The 20,079-nt window shown below is 37.0% G+C and overlaps 1 protein-coding gene across 6 annotated transcripts in view; it reads right to left on the bottom strand.

Annotated features, from left to right (window-relative positions):
- Positions 1-20,079, bottom strand: part of Sec24AB (Protein transport protein Sec24AB) — a 35,840-nt gene that overhangs the window by 5,042 nt on the left and 10,719 nt on the right. For 2 of the 6 annotated variants that reach the window (XM_019044921.2, XM_019044922.2), the window contains exons 2-14: positions 12,691-12,890; positions 10,069-12,127; positions 9,176-9,458; positions 8,264-8,390; positions 7,163-7,272; positions 6,003-6,234; positions 5,106-5,263; positions 4,144-4,369; positions 3,713-3,866; positions 2,638-2,813; positions 1,646-1,756; positions 990-1,168; positions 425-562 (exon numbers count right to left, since the gene is read on the bottom strand). In XM_019044921.2, coding sequence (XP_018900466.2) covers positions 425-562; positions 990-1,168; positions 1,646-1,756; positions 2,638-2,813; positions 3,713-3,866; positions 4,144-4,369; positions 5,106-5,263; positions 6,003-6,234; positions 7,163-7,272; positions 8,264-8,390; positions 9,176-9,458; positions 10,069-12,127; positions 12,691-12,890 — 4,153 coding nt within the window. Of the gene's footprint in view, positions 1-424; positions 563-989; positions 1,169-1,645; positions 1,757-2,637; positions 2,814-3,712; positions 3,867-4,143; positions 4,370-5,105; positions 5,264-6,002; positions 6,235-7,162; positions 7,273-8,263; positions 8,391-9,175; positions 9,459-10,068; positions 12,128-12,690; positions 12,891-15,869; positions 16,545-20,079 lie in introns of those variants that run through there. The other 4 variants (XM_019044926.2, XM_019044923.2, XM_019044924.2 and 1 more) reach the window with 4 other exon arrangements.

The raw sequence follows: 20,079 nt of genomic DNA, 5'->3' as shown, positions 1-20,079 counted from the left end.
AAAAGCAGTAAAACAAAATTTCTCCTGGTTCTTTTCTCCAGATCCAGTCACAATTTAGCAAATTATAAATTTTATTCCTGATAAAAAACAAAGTCTCCTCCCTCAAAACTAAGACAGATAAAAAAAAAAAGGACAGAAATATCTTTTGTTTTTGATACAGAAGATCTTCTTTAAGGGTGAGGAATAAAATGTTGGTATTTTTCTTCTAACTATAGAAACAACAAAATTGGTTCTATTGTATTCGAGAAATAAGGCAAAACTATGAAAAATTTTGGGGGGAGTAGAATGAATTTATGCTATCTTTTCATTTATCAAACCATCTGCCAAACGCAAAGTAAAATTTTCAGACTTTAAGTCAGACTTGATTCCCAAAGTGGGTCCAAGTGGTGTAACTATCGAAAAATGAAAGAAATAGGATACTTACAACTTGGTCTAAATAGTGAACAGGATATAAATCGGGATAAACTGATTGAATTAAAAATGTTAACGGTAAACACTTCATCTGGTTCATTGCGAAAACTCTATCATCCAGTCTCGTACTTGAGCCAACTCTAAACGCCGTCTGAAAAAATAAGAAAACCATATTTTGTGAAAATTTTCGCGATTCAGTTTCTAAGTTTGTGAGTTAGGTTTTATGGCTTTACTTAATTGTTTGAACACTGCATCAAATTCTGGGTCCAGATTTACTCAATTGGATTATGTGCCTTGCAAATGTCAGTATTATATTGGGTACCTAGGGTACCAATGCGCTCTTTAAAAGCCTAATAAAGACAGCTTTAATGTTAGTCTTGCAGATACAGAATATTATAATAGGACAGTTTTCAGTGGTGAATTTTTAATTTTTTTTCCCTGAGGGATGTTAAACACAATGGTGTGTCACAAAATGATGATTTGTTTATTTTTTTGCCATGTCACAAAATTTTCAAATCAAGCTTGCACAACCCTCTGAACACTAAAACTAGGTACTTTACCCTCTAGTTGTTACTTACCTGTTTCAATAGAGCCAGAACGTAGAGAGGCAATAACCGTAAGGTGTTCGGAGCTAGTAACGACCCTGGTCCGCCACCGTAAGACTGTACTGTTCTAAATGCTGAAAGGATATCTACAACTGCATTGACAAATGCCTCTCGGGCATCGCTCAGTGATGACTGTGCACTCCTATCAACAGCTGTAAAAAGAGAGAAAAAAATTAAGAGCTTAGAGCATACAAAAAATAAAAAAAAGGCAATTTTGAGGCGTAGGTCAATATTACAAAATTTAAAATAAGAAATTTTGAAAGATGTTCAGGTTTTGCAAGGAATAAATAGCTATGAATGTAAAATTTAGGTTAAGTTTTACAATTACATCACAAATCCGACATTTATTTACTACAGGATGCAGAGAGTTCTTAGCCTTCTCATTTTTCCAATCAGTTTTCCTATTTCAAATTTCAAATACTCCATTGACCTCCAAAGCTAAGACCTTTTGCTTTGTCTTTTATACATAAATTTCACCACGATTTTCAGTGAAACTGGAGGTTTTGACACTATAGCGGCTGGCCTTTCAATTTTTTCATGTCAGCAGCCATGCGTGTGATCTGAAAATTTTTGCAACCATGAAATCAATCCTCTGCCATGGTTGATCGACAGAGCTAAAGTTTTCTTACCCATTTTAGAAAGTAATCCAACAATGCACTCCTGGTCGGCTGAATAAAGTATTTCCTGCAAACTAGACGCTACGGGAAGGCACAAAGTGTGAACACGAATTCGTCTTTCTCCTGCAACAGAATTTTAGAGCTTATGAGCCACCAATAATGAGTCACCGAATATCGGTATAACAATGCCAAGATGGCAGTTATTGAAAAAGCATTCCCAGAGGTTGCCTTGTTTTTGCTGCTCCAATGGAAAGCTTCACACCATTATAAAAATTGTGATACTTAGAATAGAATTGAGTATACTTTTATCCAAGTAAAAAGGTTTCATTATAACAAATTAAGTATTCTTATTCGTTCTATAGCAGAACACCATTTGCCCTCATAATGGTGACTTTGTATACATACTATTCTTTGGTACCAAATCATGAGTGAAAAATCCTTAAAAAAGGTAAAAATTGTAAAAGGAAAAAATTTAAATCTTGTATTTTTCTATGGAAGGATAGGTATCACTGACTAAAAGTTAATAATTTGGTTGCACAGAATATTAAGGACCTGCTCTTGTACAAAGAGATTGGTGTCTGAAATTCTTCATTTCTTTTCCATTTCCTAACAATCCCCTGATTTTTCCTGATTTTCCAGGCGAAATTTCCTGATAAAAACTCAGGATTTCCACATGCTTTCCTCTAGATTTTCATGAAAAAAAAAACAAGATTCTCCTCCAAAGTCCGTGGAAAAAAATCACATTTTTCTTCTTTTGTCTTGATTCTTTGAAGCCGAATTAATACGAATCACAAATTGTAGGAATAATTTGATTTCAGGGCAGAGAAAGAAGACATTCCTCGTTTTTAGCGTCAATTTTCTGACAAATTTTCTGATTTTCCTGGGAATGTTTCATTCCCTGATGAAGCCGGGTGATTTTCTATTTTTTCAGGTCCTGCACACCATTAATTAAACTCTCTGCGTGCTAATGATAAATGAAAGAAAATACCAAGTTGTAAAAATACCTTGGCTAGACGTATACAACAAAGCAGCTTGGAAACAGACGTTCGATATGTCTGTGAGGTTTTCATCGATTGAAACTTGCATGCCATATCCAGCGTCCGGATTGACGTTCGGTAAAGATAAAAGATCTGTCGACCGAACGAAGAAGTTACCATGGAACGTATGTATAGAAACTCCCCTGAAACAGTTACAAAATCATTACATGGGATTAGTCACATGTTGGGACTCAAAATTTACGCTGTAAAATGAATCAATTATGGAAAAATTGTTAGGAATAGCAAGTATGCTACAATAACAACAAGTAATAATTTTATAGTATTTCGCCAATTAGACGTAACTTGCAGATTAAATAATATTATCATCTAACATCATTTGAACAGATTTAATCAGAATCAGTTTAACTATATCAGATTTCACCTACAAGCTGACTATTGAGATTGGTATACAAATCTATAGACAAAGAAGGCAAGTAGTTGACGAACGAACAGACACACACGAGAAATCCTTCACAGAGTCCATCATTTTCCCTCTTAATCAATGACAGCCACCCGTTTCAACCAATAGGATCACTCTATTTTCTCTTTTTCTTTTTTGTATATAGCTTTGTCTATTAATTTCAAAAATTAGCCTGCTGGCTCCCTCTCACGTTTTATTTTTTCGACGGAAAACTAAGTAACATTCTGATTTGGAATTTTGTGAGTATATTCTTGGCAATCTATGGAAGACTAGGAAAGTTTCAAGGCCTTATTAAATTTTTGTTAAATAATAAAGCATGAGAGGAAATATGGCAACATGAAATGCACTTCAAATGGCTCTGGTTAGATCCAAAAAAGACATTGTATAAAACGTGTGGTTGAATTAATCGCAACACAAATCGATGAGCAAGTTTCAAATACTTTTTTCCCCCGTAATTCGACATTTATAGAATACACTGTGATGAAATACAATGGTACCGAACTGTACTTTTGTAAATATCTAATTACAGAAAAACTATCCTCTTTTTCCTTCTTTTCTTCTTTATGTCTGTCTAACTTGTGGTAAAAATTATTGTATATGGATGAAGAGCATTAAATTTACCTGGTACACCGGAGTCTCATGACCGATTCAAAACCTATTTTCCTGATCAAATATCTCGTGAACATTTTTTCCAAATTTTCGACATGAGTTTGATTGACAGCGCTGAACAAAGGTATGTGGTAGATCGATCCACCTGAGAACTTGGAAATTCCAGCTGGAAAAGAAGAAACAGACAAAGGATAACAGAAATTCTAAAAATAATTTGAAGAGGAGAAAATGTTTTTTTAAAGCGTAAAACACAACTACTATCATTTCGTGCAAACTTACATGCCTCTGTTCAGGTTGACTAAAACATGAGTGACAAAACTTCACATCATTGTTAAAACTTAACATCAATGTTTCGATCTTGGCGCATTTCAGTGATTTGAAAACTCTGCAATTTGTTTGAAAGTATTTTCAGCGTAAACTTAAAACGGTAAAGTAATGCTTACCCAAGCTGGCAATATCAACATACTGACTGTTGATTACAAATAGGTCAACAGCTATTTGTTGGGCAGAACAGTCTAACGCTAATTTTTTATAAAAATCAGTGAATGGATTTAAGTGTTGAACATTTTCACTGGCACGAAGAGCTGGATCTTCTCGAGGTGCTAACTTTCCGGGACCAAGGTTCGGAAGACATGTCTGGAAAACTGTTATTCGACCTCCAGAGGGAGCCTGAACAAAAAAACGACATACTGATTAATTAAAGAAAAATCTAAAAACTATTTAACAACAAGCATCGTAAGTTGCGTATTTTGAGAGGGTGCCAAAATGTCTTGCTAAGATTCAGACGGTGACACTTTAAAAAAATAAAATTTAAAATAACTGAAGCCTCCACCGGACATGGAGAAGCATGATATTTAGACCATCTCCAGATAAATGAGTTTGAGGTTGGAGAGCGTTAAGCAAAGAGGTCGAATCTATAATGTGGCGTTTCAAAATCTCATCTCCAGTTTTAATTTTTTGAAGGGAAACCAAACAATATTTTTACTTAAAAATTTGTAAAAACCTTCATAAAGGCAAGAAAAATTTTAATACTTTTTGAGTAGGGATGTTGGTTGGTTTTCTCACCAATTTATGAAACAGGAGATGAGATTTTGAAATACTACAATATAGTGACTGTTCAGTGTTTTACTCACCTTGTATAAAATCCTAATTTATCTGTTCAAAGCTTGATTTTGTCGAATAATATGGCAACTTTACTCTCTCTCTAATGGCTTAGAAATAAACTAAGCTGCCCACGACTTTTCTTTTGAATATTTGAGAGAGAGAGAGAGAGAGTCCTCTGTCGAAGTCTTAAAACCCAATTATCTTAAGCAACTCAACAAAAATTACTCAACTGAAAATCTTGCTTCCATGGACAAGAGTCCTTTTTCTCATGAAAAATACATTTCAAAAGAAACCTTCTTACCAGTAACTTGTAGCCTGCTTGGAGAGCAGCACCTAATGCGCTGTCTGTAGCGAAGCTCTCCTTGTACTTCTTGGGTAGTTGACTTAGAAGTTCACATACTAATTCTTTAGATTCGTTTAAATTAACTAGGAGATTGTCTGGACATGGCAAAAATATATCTAAAATGAAACAAAAATACAAAGTTAGATGAATGATGATACAGTAAAAATTAGTAGGTGTAGCGACACAGACTTTTCCTCCAGTTTTCTGAAATTATGAAAACTATATACAAATTCTTTTCAGGAAACAAAAGAAAAAACATAAATACTATGGTTGACGTGTTGGCAGAATACAGAGATTTTATTGCTGGGGTAGGTCATAATATACTGGAAGTATCTAATGTCATGAACTGATTGGAGAATTGAAGCCATTTTACCAATTTTAGGATCAGCTATCGGTAGCTTAAAACCCCAAAAATAACATTACAAAAACGTTGCTGCATCCTTACTTTGGGCTGTGCGGTTGTAACAACATTTTCAAAACCACTTGACAGGCAGATTTATCTGGAAGCAATACGTGCTTCAAATCAATAAAGCGATTACTTTTGCACAGCTGACCGATGACTTCATGTACTTTATTTTAGAAAAAACTACCCGATGAACAAACTCGATAAAATTCTGTCCCTTACTTATAGCATATTTGATTATGTTAAAATCTTCATTTTGAATTGCATTTAGCCTCACCGAACTCTCCAGTTTATTTCTGTTTTCTCTTTTCTGTCTCTCTCAGCATTCATCATGTTAGTTAAATAATTTGTAAATAAATGATTGAATAAATAAATGAGGATAAATATGGTACATTCTATTTTTGGTTATGCCGATTAAAACTGAGAACAGGTAAAAATAAATTAATAAGTACCTTCTACATCCTGGACAGTCATTTCATGGGGTCGATTTGAACCAACAGCTAACGAATAGAAATGGACAGCACTGTCGTAGGCGATGATCCCTATCGAAGTTCTAGCATCTCCTGGTAAATTATCTAAATGGGCAAGTAACGTTTCGCAAACGATTGATAAATAGCCGCTTTGAGTGGCTAGCCTGGATACATCCAGGAGAAATAGATACACAGCCGGCTGAGGTGGTCTCACCTAAAATGAAAGAAATCAAAGTCAGACAAGTTTTACAATTATTAATCTGGAATCATAAAATCGTAATTTAGAGTCTGTTTGGAATCATTGAATTACAAAAAACTATGTTTTCAAATTAGTGGGTTTTAAGCAGCTAGCTTATTGGTTGCAAACTTGTTGAAAGGACTGCATTTTCAAAAAACTTTTTTAACTTATCTTGATCTTATAGTATTTCTGTCATAAAAAACATGTTCGTAGTGAATACATTAAAATTCAAGAAATTTCTCAACATTCAAAGAGTTGAGCCAAAATATAGAACTCATTCAATACGATCAGGATCAATAAACTTTTACTGACGATTACAGCTTTTCTGCTCTAAAATAAACAGCAAAGTAGCAGCTCAGCAAAGGAAATACAGAAGCAATACGATGCAATAAGCATTTAGTTGAAATTGGGGTAGTTTCCGATTATTTTCATTCATGGCTTTGCCACAATGAGTGAGTCACTTACACCTACGAAAAATTGGTGGAAAATTAAACAAGCTTCAAAGTGACTTTAATTTTGGGGAATTTTAAAAAATAATCAAAAACAGGAATTTTTTAAAGAATTTAAAAACTATTGATTGATCTATCAACCGTTGAATCATCATCCACCTCAATAATAAAAGTAATACCATCATGTCAATTAGATCCAAGGATTGGCGAACTCTTTGAAAGACTTCACTCTAAAAAGAGGCTTAATTTATAAAGCTAATTTACGAGAAAATATAGATAAATCCCAACATCATCAAGCGAGATACAAAGTATAGCAGCCATTTTTATTTCAAAATACAGCAAAAAATTGCAAGAAGCTATGAGGCCGTTGAGATGATGATAGGAATATTCTTTACCCAAACATCTGATTTTCTTGAAAGTGGGGACATGCAAGTACATAAATTGGGAGTACGAACCATATACTCAGACGGTGCAATAAATTCTAAAGTAGATGATTTTATTTCAGGTCGCCTGGATGGGTCACCATACGTTCTAGTCGTTGGGTCGTATTGAAAGTCATCGGGCACTAGAACAAAAAGAACGTAAATCGATAAAATGAAATTAATATTTCCAGGGCAGAGTATAATGGGTCCCTAGACACGGTACAAGTGAAACACCTTGTAACATGTTTCTCCTTCGAATTCTATACATAAAAATATTCATGCAACAGGAAGTTTGAAAATCAGCTCTCAAGTAAGGTATCAACCTGTGTTCATATTTGACTTGATAAAATAGAACAAAAATTAAATGATTAAATCAAATTTAGGAGATAAATTCTAAAATTCCTGTTTTGTGTAGGATCATGTTTCGAGTAAAATGTAGTAGGGAAAACATGTGACAGAGCACCTTAGTTTGTACCTTGTCTAGTGCCTCATGGAGATAAAAACCTTTCCAAGAGGAGTATCTCAGTAATTCAGATATCACAAGATTGGATTTTGTCGGAAACTTCTTGCTACACAAGACAGAATGAAAGGCTTAAATTTCTAGAGGAAGTATTTTTTTTCCTTGCAAATTTCCTAATTAATTTAATAATTCAAGAATTATACGTCCCTGAGAGATGGATGCAGAGCTGGCTCTCATCTCCAGAAGATGAATGAATGTGTTTCATGTTTTAGTTCGTGATGCCTGTGTTCATTAGAGAATATTGAGAGCGTTTTTCTTTATTTCTCACTAGAATGCGTTCCTAATAAGGGCATCTTCTGAAAACTATAGAATCACTCAATTTTCATTGATTTTTTTCTCATTTATAGTCTGGACTTAGTTTTGAGCTACCCATTTTTTTTTATCTTACTATGAGTAGCACTCATTTTGGCACTCTGTGTCTCATTCATGGTATCAGATACATGCACCAATTTTTTAAGCAACTTAAAACTGAGTCTTTCTTTCCACAAAACTTTAAGTTAAGAGCAGGAGAATGAGAGTATTTGATCAAATTTGTATTTTCAATAGGAGATTATCCTTGGGAGAAAAACCACAGCAAGTGAGTTAAAGAGGAAAGTATTTTGAGTTGTACTTACATTCATTCACTCTGAAGCACAGATTACACTTCCAATGTTTATTATCAACAAAATGAATGAATGGGTTAATGTATGTTCGACAAGCACGACACCTCACTATCACAGATGATTGAATAACAGTCAGTTTCTGGAAAAAAAGAAGATCAAGTGAAATTAGACAGGTGAAAAATATGAATAGAGGACGATGCAAAGAGAATGTTTGTTTCAGGATTTGAATTTAACAGACAAATAATTGGATCAATGGGTGGGTTGGTCGTAGAATTATTTTTTCGAGGAGAAACTTGTAAGTTATTACAATTCATCACAGCATTAATTTTATTGCTTTTTGAAAAACATGGTGATTGGTGCAATGCACAAAGAGAGCTCAAATCATGGTTTTTTCTGCTTTAATTTCATCAGTGATGTAAATGGAGCAATACATGGTGCGTCATTAGTTGATAAAATTCTAGATTGAAGAAACCATGGCATGCACTTTTGCAATGGATAAAACCATCACCAAGCCCTGATGAAGGAGAAATTTTCAAAAATATTGAGCAGAGAAAGTTGAAGTTTGGATGGATCTCATTACCTTTTAAATTGAATCTTCCAGTTTCAGGGATGAAAACTTAATTTTATGACTGGCAAAATTTACCTATTTAACAAAGAATTAAGGTGCTTTGACCTGATATTTAAAAATAATTTGCAAGTTCTTTGCTGCTTTGGGAAAGGAATTTCAGAGAGCTAGAAGCAACTGAGATCCATTGGTTCAAAAGTTTACCTATTTAACACTTTTTTTACGGTGAAAACTACAGGATGAGTTCACCGAATGTTACAGGAAAGTGACCGCGGGAAATTATGGTATTCTTCCATGGGGTATAATTTAATACTGAATATTGTGGCAAAAATAAATACAAAAAGTTTGAGATTACTTACGGTTAAATCTTTAAAAGGATGGATGAGCACTCCCAAGGGTAGCCTCGATTTATCTAGTAGTGCTTTCGTTTCAGGAATTTTCGTCAGAGTGCAACGAAAAATACTAGGCGAGCAATTTAGAGAGCTGAGAAGCTCTTGTTGAAGTTTAATAGGAGGCGGGTCCTCGTGTTCCGGAGGTAAGATGTCCCTTGTTTTTAAAAGATCACATATTTCCATACCCCATCCTTTATTCATTCCTCCTTGGACAACATTGGGTCCAGGCGCGCCAGGCTGAGCCGGATACCTGTACAGAAAGGCAGAAATTGATAAAAATACAATTTAATGACAGTGAAAGACCAATGGAGTTATGAGAAATAGATCTACAAAATTAAAAGTTCCGAATTTTGCTGAATCAGTGATGATGAAAGTTTTAATAACAGGTAAAAATTAAAAGTGTTTATTACCTATACTTGTGCTTAGTAAAAAAGTTCTACCTTCCAGCTTGTACAGTTTGTCTTTGAATTTAAGCAAGAGGTTATTACAGATTAACATTGAGCAACACTATTAGCGACTTGGATCAAATAACTATCTTCAGAGAATATCTCAGACAGTCTCTCTAAAACTTAGGAAAAATTGATTAAAATTTGTCATCAATGTAGTCGACAATGCATCAAAAAACTATGTTGCTGGAATCAGTTTTGATGTAACTTTGCAACCTGAAACAGCTACTCTTTGAATCACTCACGTTTTGCTGTAACTTGCACTTCCAGGACATAGTTTTTAATTGGGGTCTCTTTTGTGGTTTCAGTTTTGTGAACATGGAGAAAATCGCGGAGTAAAAATTTCCTTGAAATTTCTACTTAAACTTCTGCCGCTAAAAAATAATATTTAATGAGTTTCATATGATAAATTACCTGTTCATCATATTGGAGGAATAATTTTGATTTGAGTATTGTGGTTGAGCGAAATTCTGACTCTGTTGCGGTGGCATCTGAGGAGACATTGTATTGTTGTACGGCACATATGGTGATTTCTGCTGATTTCCGTACTGGTTAGGTGAGTAGTTTGGTTGTGACGGAGGCTGCGTCGGCGCCACCACTTTGCTTGGCATACTGACAGGTGGTGGAGTTGCTTGCGGTCCATTGTAGTAAGCGTTTACTTTCGGGTACTGTTGCGATATGCTCGGCGGTCGTTGTGATGGAGAGGGTGTTGGCACTGGAGGAGCCGGGGTGGGTCCCGACAATGGTGAATTATTGAAAGCCATCTGGGGTGGCTTTTGTTGACTACTGAATTGACTCTGACTACTGGGTGGTAAAGGCGGTTGTTGCATTTGTGTCCCTTGTTGAAATGGCTGCTTTTGCTGATAATTGAACTGATTCTGGCTGCTGGGTGGTAGTGGTGGTTGCTGAGCTAGCGGTGATTTCATTTGTGGAAACTGGTTTGGCATCGGCAAAGGTTGTTGCAGTGGAGGCTTAACCTGATTGCTTAACTGATTTTGACTACTTGGTGGCAAGGATGACTGTGATACCTGTTGACTGATAAACTGACTCTGACTGCTAGATGGAGAAGGCATTTGCTGCATGGATGGTGGCTTTTGCTGAGGGTGATTCTGCATACCACCAAACTGACTTAGACTGCTCGTTTGCGGCATTGAAGGTGATTGCTGGACTAATGGTTTTTGTTGATTTGAAAACATACTTTGACTGCTCAACGGGAGCGATGTTTGTGGCATTGAAGGGGATTGCTGGCTCAATGGTTTTTGCTGATTATTGAACATACTCTGACTGCTCGGAGGAAGAGATGTTTGTGGCATTGAAGGTGATTGCTGGACCAAAGGTTTCTGATGATTAGTGAACGGACTCTGACTGCTCGATAGAGGAGATGGCTGCGACATCGAAGGCGATTGCTGGACCAATGGTTTTTGCTGATTTGGAAACATACTTTGACTGCTTGGAGGAAGAGATGTTTGTGGCATCAAAGGTGATTGCTGGACCAATGGTTTCTGCTGATTTGGAAACATACTTTGACCGCTCGAAGAAAGAGATGTTTGTGGCATTGAAGGTGATTGCTGGACCAATGGCTTTTGCTGATTGGAAAACATACTTTGACTGCTCAATGGGACAGATGTTTGCGGCATTGAGGGTGATTGCTGGACTAATGGTTTTTGCTGATTCGTTAACATACTCTGACCACTTGGTGGCAGAGATGTTGGAGGTATTGAAGTCGATTGAGGTGTTGGTGGTGTTTGCTGATTAGCAAACTGACCAAGACTGCTTGACAGTGGTGTATGCGGCATGGTATGCTGCGACAGTGGTTGCTGGACCACCGGTTTCTGTTGATTGCTAAATGAGAGACTCTGCGAGCTAGGTGGTAGAGTTGCCGGTTGTGATTGCTGTGCCAGAGGGTTTGATTGATTACTAAACTGACTTAAACTTGAGGGTGGCACACTTGTTTGCGGAGCAAGCGGTTTCTGTTGAAAGCTAAATTGATTTTGACTGCTTGGCAGTGACGGACTTTGCTGCGTCAAAGGTTTCTGTACATTACTAAATTGATTCTGACTGCTAGGTGGTGAATGTGTTGATACTTGTGAGAAACTATTCTGCTGATTGGTAAACTGACCACCAGTTGTAGGTGGCACTTGCGATTGGGATGTCTGAGGAGATGGAACTTCTTTACTTCCACCGATAGAGGATGGAGGAAACTCTGTGCCATTGGAATACACATTCATTTTCTGGAATTGTTCAGGCAAGTTGGAAAGTCTATCTGATGGAGCTGAATTAAGCATTTCAGGAGGAAGACTAGGCACTGAGTTTTGCGGACCATTCAACAGCGCAGAGGGTAATTTCTCTTCGGCTGTAGGTTGGCTATTTGGAGACGAAGGAAATTGCTGCACGGACCGCTGCTGAGGTTGCTGCTGTGATGGCTGAGTCATTTTGTTTTGCATCATGGGTGGCATCGGTTGAGAGTTCATACCTAGAAAGAATGAAATGCTCAGTTGAAAACAGATACATTGAACCTGAGGATCTTTTACCTTTCATTCTTAGAATTACAGAGGCCACAATATCGTACATAATACCTCTTCTCATAAATGTCAGTAATTTGAAACAGGTGAAAAGCTACGATATACCTTCATTTTCACGTGATACCACATACCTACTGCGGAATTCGAATAGTTATGTACCTACTTGATTTCCTCATTTAACAATGTGATCATTATTCCTGCGACATCTTACAGTCTCTGAAACTGGTGTTTAATAAGTATCTATTAAAATTTTTCATTCACTCTCTTCTAATTTAAAAGTATTTTTCAAAGAATCAAACCTCACTCAATTTTGTATTCATCTTAAAAACTTCCCTCAATGGACTTGGTAAATTCTGTCCTACCATTTAAAATTCCTTCGATCCCAAAGAACTACTCTTACAATTTTGAAGAGTTCAATTTTGAAATCCAGAAGATTTTCTTTCTCTAACTCGTATGATAGCCGTTCATAATGGCTCCTACATATCAAATGTAAAAAATATAAAAATAATAATACCTGCTGGAGAATCATTCATTTTTGTGAACTGTTCCGTAGGAGGCTGCCCGTTTTTATGAATGTTGTTCATCTTGGGGAAAAGTTCAGATTGTGGAGATTGCATGCCATTTGCAAAGGCGTTTATCCTCGGAAACTGTTCAGATATGTCTGACATCCTAGAAAATGGGCCCGAGTCACTCCTTGTCAACTCTGACCATAAGCTGCAACACATGAAATAAAACGATTAGCTACAGGTTATTTGGGTACCCCTTTGACATTTAAACAATAAATTTTGTCCCCAGTTAATTTTCTTGTTAACTCTGAAATACAAGCAACAGTTTTACCAAATTTAGATAGAGACTAAAATTAAAAATTTCCTGACTTTCCAAGATTTAGAAACATACATTTTCCTGACTTTATGAGGGCATGAGATATGTGATTCTTTTTGAAAGCAACTTTCATTCTAAGTAAATACCTACTCGAAACAAACAACTTGAGGGTGTACCTCCTTTTTTTTAAAAAAAAAAAAAAAAAAATACAATTTGAAAATTTTTAAGAATTCTTGGAAAAAGTGGAGGAACATTTTTTAAATTTTCCCAGGTTTGTACTTTATCAAAGGGAATTTGGTGTTATCTGAAGTTTCATACAGCATGTTTCCTTGTACTGAAGAATAGTACTGGGCACCTGAAAAAACTTACAACATAGTTCAGAAAGAAAAATGTTTCATAACAACAAAGGAGTCTTTCACAACAGAAACCGAGTGTTCATCCGCAAGAGTAGTTACGCCAACCAAACAGATTTTAAAAACGAGGCTGAAACATCTTCCTTTTTCATGTAAAAATTAAGTTCTATCTTGGTCATCACCATCAAATACCTAAGGATGGGCGAGACTGTCACAATTGACAGACTGGATAGGGAGAAACAATTTGGCAAGAGATCAAAAATAATTGATCTAGACATTGAAAGAAAAAATCTGGCAGGTGTCCACCATGTTTCAAAACATATAGACGCTTGAGCAAAGAGCTGATTATAGCCATGCATATACAAGAGAAAGTGATAGTGATAAAATCATCACAAGAGGGTAATGAAGAAAAGTAGTAATTTCATGAAAAATGTGGGTAAATGTAGAAATAAGGACTCTAAAAGGATGTGCTATGAAAGCTTTTCAATATATGAATCCTAATTTACTTATCTCATAAGGACGGAACCATGATACTCATAAGAAGCAATTAATTTTCCTTTCAACCAACTCATTTATCAAACTCGAACATTTCAGTTTTTCAAATTTAGCACAGAGAAATGAAACAAACTTCTATTTCTACATTCCTCAGTACTTGACCATAACTGAATATAAATGAGTTGATCCATAAGACTGCTACAGGCTTTGAGTGAGTGGGCAAAGAACGCAAAAATTACCTACCATTTGATGAACCTGTGTTTCAACTTTTGCTACTGACCACACACCATGAGCAACAAGAACAATTTTTTAAAGGGAATAGAAGAACTATGAGCTAACACAGAAGACACATTATTTCTTGAGAAATTCAAAGGAAAGATGTTCTATCTAACGGATGAAATTGAGGGGCAAATGATACCTAATCATCTTAAGGAGTAGAGAAATACCTAAACTTAGAGAATGATACCACAGCTATGTGGTCAAGGGATAAACCAATTTGTAAACGGGTCACAGAGGTATCATAATAAATTAAAAAGGCTTAGAAAATTGTTCTGATCCAATTTCATAGATTCAAAACCTGTATCAATGGTAACACCTTATCTTGATCAATCAATGAGCGAATTTTCGTTCTTTGAAAGTTACCAAGATTTTTGTGCAATTGAAGAAATATTTCATTCAAAAAAGTTTTTATTTTTCATTTGAGACTAGGGGCAAGGCCAAGCTTTCCTACAGAATTGCCTCAAGCTAAGTAAGCAGAAATTTGATTTTCATTCAACGGTCTTAGGTTTGGCAGATGTGTTCTGGGACTCTGGGCTATGTTCATGAACTGGTTGTAGGTCAAGAGGTTATTTCAACGGTCTTCTGCCACTTCTCGCGCTCTGGATTGTATGTTCCAAACGCAGACTTTGTGAGCAGAAAAGATGTACTATTCTACTAAGAGATTCAACGACAAGTAGCAAACAAAAATTCACTTATGTATTGCTCTAAGATATTGTTGTCTATACATAAACATTAACGATATGACTATCCTTTCAGCAGTTGTAAAATGATCTACCCCAAGCTCCTAAAAATCAGTTCAACTGAGAAATGGTAGTGCAGTTAAATTTTGATTGTAAATAACCTTTTAGAAGCAGGACGAAAGGAATAGAGGCAGGACTGAAATTGACCGAAGACTGACTTGCCCTAAATAATTGACATGATCCTCCACAACGTCTCTGTACTTAAACTTGATAGGATTCCAAGCAAACCAAAATGGTTTAGAATAGGGTAAAATAATTGGTGGACAAGCAAATGAAAGTAATAGGCAGCAAATTACAATGAATAGGGATGGGTTTCTGTTTTTGAGGTTAGGTTGACACTAAATTGATAGTGCTGAGTTGGAACCTTCCTCTGAGGTTAAAACATCTTTTGATTTTAGTTTCATTTTACCGAAAGCATGTAGCAGTATTAATTACTGAACTGAGAAGAAAGGGAAAGGCCATGACTCATTCGCTGGACTGGGTCAACTATCTTATCAGCTCACCAAAACTTGGGGACCCGGGTATTGCGCAAAAATTAGAGAGGTCAAGCTCAGGTAGTTAAGGCCACTCTGAAAGTGTAATTCGTTCATTTAAAATTGAATAAAAAAGAGGGAGATATGCTGGAAATACTTCTGGGGAAAATAATCTTTGATAAGTGGATTCAGAGGTTTCGTACCTAAAGCTGTCCCTCCCTCGTTAATGGATCAGTATTCCCTATGTAAAACTGTAACTGCCAATAGACGGTCTGGTCAGTATTACCATCAAATATAAATAAACTCACGAAATTGTGCAAGAGTTGAATCAAACTCTACTCTGACAGAGGATAATGCCTTTATTCGAGGCAAAGGCAGAATTAGAAAGCATCCACTTTACGACAAGTTTGGTTATCGCTTCTGGGTGTTCAAGGTCCTCTGAATTCGGGATCTTGGGGAGATCAGGAAGTTGACACTTCACATTCTAGAGAATTCAGCCAACATCTTGGGAAAAGATAAATTCACAAATACCTTACATAATTCAAAGGCAACAGCTTCGGTTTTGGGTCAACGAGAGATAAGAGGAGGGTGCCACCCAAAAGTCAGCAACAGGGAGCGAGACAGGTACGAGGCAAGGTGATTGATATTCACGGAATTGACTTCCTTAATTTGGCCACGAACAATCCCATTCCACACTTATCAAGGCACACGAAAAAACGTTCAACGCCATGACACTCATAATTCAAGGCTAGACTTTGACCTAAATTATAATAAAATGGTCATACAGAATAATTCGCACCATGAATTTCACACTCGAGGAGACAAGTCTACTCAAAGGATCGATTTCTTCGGGAACTGCTGATTACACTCCGAACAGGATGTGACTGATTATGATCACGAAACATGTCCTAAAAGCACGAATTTGACATGAAAACTATTGCAAAATTGGACCGGTAGAGGCGTAATCTTCACGCACGATTGTGATAGTCGAAAAAGGGCGAAATTAGGGCAAAACTGCAATAATTCAAAGTCCACGAATACTTACAGGAGATCGCACAAAAGCACTTATCAACACATCATTCATTAGTCGCACTCACACAGACCCAGCCTAATAAAATTCATCTGTTCGCTCATTGCTCGCTCGACAACGTGAAAACGGTGAATAAGAAATTTTCAACTCGCAACTTCCTACGTCACATCTTGTGACGTGGCCGGAGGATCAATTAAATCCATGGCGCCATCTGGCAACCTCGCATGACAGCTTCATCTCGTTATCAGCCAAATCTCCTTATCAGTTATCAGCAGTTTGTTATCTGACCGTTTATACCGGAGAGTTTTTGACCGTGCCATTTCTGCGGGGGGGCATTTGCAATTTTTAAATTCAACGAGCGGTTAGAATTTGAGATTGGCAACCGGATTCAGCTGAGCAACCTGTTTGATAATGAACTTCATGTTGCGTCATCGAAGGTCAAGTACAAGGTGGTCGAAGTAAAAAAGTGTGTGCAGTGTGCTTCCGATTGGCAGACGAGCTTCCGACAGTATTTTTCTCAGAAGCCACCGCAGGCTGGAGACGGGGTGGGCGATGCCGCCGCCCCCCCCCCCCCCCCCCCCCGAAATCTCTGCGGATTTAATCGCGCGTCAAAGTGCATTATCATTACCACTTTATCGACAAGATGCTGAATTATTTGCACAGCTGCGGTCAAGTTTTTTGATAACGGGAGGGGGGGGGGGCAAAAAATTTTCTCAGGCTAGACCGCCCCCCAAATAGCATTCATGACAATTTAGATAGATTTGGAATTTGAAGTGAAAAAGGGGGCGATCTCATTGCAATCAGCGTCGGTGAGGCAAAAAATCTCTGTAGGTATGACATTTTATGGAGATATAACTTTTTTACTTTTACGAATGGGGAGAAACTTTTGCATTTTTTGTAAAATTGCTTAGTTTTTTATGCAAAAATTAAGAATAGGAAAATTATGTACCATGAGGTGTCATATTTTTTTTCTATAAAAAAAGCAAACGGGAATAAAAAGTGTATTATGAAAAGTTTTTATTTGGACGGAAAAAATGTCTCTTGCCTTTCGCGTGAAAATAGCAGTGATAAAAAAAAAAAAAAAAAAAATGAGTCTGGGATTCAGGATCTAGCTTTGCAGGATCGCAGGGGGGCTGGATTAAGGGTGGTGCAAGGAGGATAGCTGGACTAGGCACCATCTTACCTTCTGATGATGAATGAAGTGAGAAGGCTGAAGACTGAATATTGGTCGTGGGTATAAAGAACTTTCCTAACTTTTTTCGGAAAAAATATTTAATTTGGAGAAACGAGGCAACGTTGAAATGCTCATACGACGTCTAAACACAAACCTTTTAAGCTATATTATTCGATGCCGCAATTATTCTAACGCGAGTTTGAATAATCGCGCCAAACACAGTGCGGCCGGCGTTAAACGTATATTAGCGCCTGCAAGACTCTGGGAATACTTCACGCATTTCGCCAAACAGTGCAGTCGGCCTACGGCCCATATTAGCGCCTACAAGAATACATGAATACTTCTCGCATTGCGCCAAAAGCAGTGCAGTCGGTCAGTTGGCGTGAAACGCATTTTTGCGTTTCACGCCAAGATTCCCCCTTACAGATTGATTCCCCCCCCCCCTTCGGAAAATACACTCTTCCCGCGGTGGACGCGCGGGTCGCTTAAGAAGACAGAACAACTGGAATGGACACTCAAACTAAAAAGCGCGCGCGAAGCGCGCGTCCTGGGGGGCTTGGGGGGGCGGAGCCCCCCCAAAAAACCGGCGCGGAGCGAAGCGGAGCGCCGGTTTTTTTAAGTAACCGTTTTATAGCCAATGAAAAAATTAATTATAACGGAATATATCGTCACCTTCCAGGCAAAGTCTTACAAGCGCCATGCGACGTTTAAACATTTCCGCCGCCATTTTATTTTTTTACTGAGAAATTGTTGGTTGAATCTGTTTGAAAATTTCACTAAATTTTATCGGCAGCACAAAGAAAATTCGGTGAAATTTTCGGACAGCTTCGTTGAACAATTTCTCTGTAAAAAAATATAATGGCGGCGGAAATTTTTAAACGTCGCATGGCGCTTGTGATACTTTGCCTGGAAGGTGACGATATACTGAAATTTGGTAGCGGAGATTCGCGTTTTTTTATTTAACCCGATATGTAGTATTTCTTGAATCATGAGTATTTAAACTCGAATCAGCAATGACATGATAATTCCCATTAAAGAGCGACGCCAAAAACGACCGTTTTATGGCACAATTTGGGCCAGAAGGGATTTTTCTGAAACCGGGCCCAAACGATACCTTAGGATACCCTAAAACTCTGGTTAAAATTTTAGCTGGAGTATACGCTCGGTTTTTGAGAAATGAGGGGGCAAAGTTGCCAAATCGCCATCATTCTGGACAGCATTTCTACAGCCAAAAGACGGGGAAAATGGACGAAAAAGTCAAATATTTGATGGGTTTCGGCTGTAAATGTTCTCATTGGGCCCCCAAGCATTTAACTGTGTTCAGTTTCAAAAATTTTGGTCGCACAGTGGTCCAAAATGGGGAGAAATCGTCGACAAATCAGGATTCTTTGTCAAATTTTTAGAAATGGAAGTAAAATTTTCGGTCTGCTGCAGTTTTCATGGTTAACAATGTTCTTATTGGTCCTCAATTTATGAAAATGTGTTCAGCTTCACAAATGTACATCGCACAGTGGTCAAAAGTGGGGGAATTAGTGGACAAATTAAGATCCTCTGTCAAACTGTTGGTCCCCAGTAGAGTTTAAATCCCGGAAAAATGCATGTTTTTATTTTTTTTAATTATTTATATATGTCAGACCGTATTGTTTATAGAACGTTGTTATAGAATAGACTTTGTAGCATTATTTCAATAAAATATGCAAACTTTCAGAAATTTAAAAAAAAGAAAGAAAAATGGAGAGAAAAAACGTAAAAAAGATTTAAATAGTCAAAAAAAGAATTTAAATAATTTTTCTGGGATCTAAAGTCTACTGGAAACCAATAGTCGTACATCATTTTTAAAAAGTTAGGCAGAAGATCTTAATTTGTCCACTAATTTCCCATTTTGAACCATTGTGCGATGAAAATTTGATAAACTGAACCCAATTGAATGCATTGAAGACCGATAAGAACATTGTTCCCCATGATCTCTGCAGGAGACCAACAATTTTACTTCCATTTTTACAAAGTTTGACAAAGAATCCTTATCTGTCCACGATTTCTTCCCATTTTAGACCACTGTACGTCCAAAATTTTTGAAACTGAAGACAATCACATGCACGGGGGCTCAATAAGAACATTTACAGCCCAAACCCATCAATGGTGTAACTTTTTCGTCCATTTTTCCCGTCTTTTTGCTGTAAAAATGCTGTCCAGAATGATGGCGATTTGGCAACTTTGCCCCCCCATTTATTAAAAACGGTGCGTATACTCAAGCTAAAATTTTTACCAGAGTTGTAGGGTATCATAAGGTATCGTTTGGGCCCGGTTTCAGAAAAATCCCTTCTGGCCCAAATTGTGCCATTCTTGGCGTCGCTCTTTAGTGATATTTTTTGTGTGTATTTTCTGAAGAAAAAGGTATTTTCGTAGATCACAATTTTTTTTTTTTTTTTTTTTTTTTTTTTTTTTTTTTTTTAATTTAATTGCTGATGAAGTTTCATGTTCTAATCCATTGCCTCAGAGAAAATGCGTCACACCGGTGCCAGAAATCACTTTTTATC

Source organism: Bemisia tabaci, chromosome 7 (genome assembly GCF_918797505.1).
Source record: "Bemisia tabaci chromosome 7, PGI_BMITA_v3".
Lineage (NCBI taxonomy): Eukaryota > Metazoa > Arthropoda > Insecta > Hemiptera > Aleyrodidae > Bemisia > Bemisia tabaci.
This window is presented reverse-complemented; position numbering and strand designations above follow the sequence as displayed.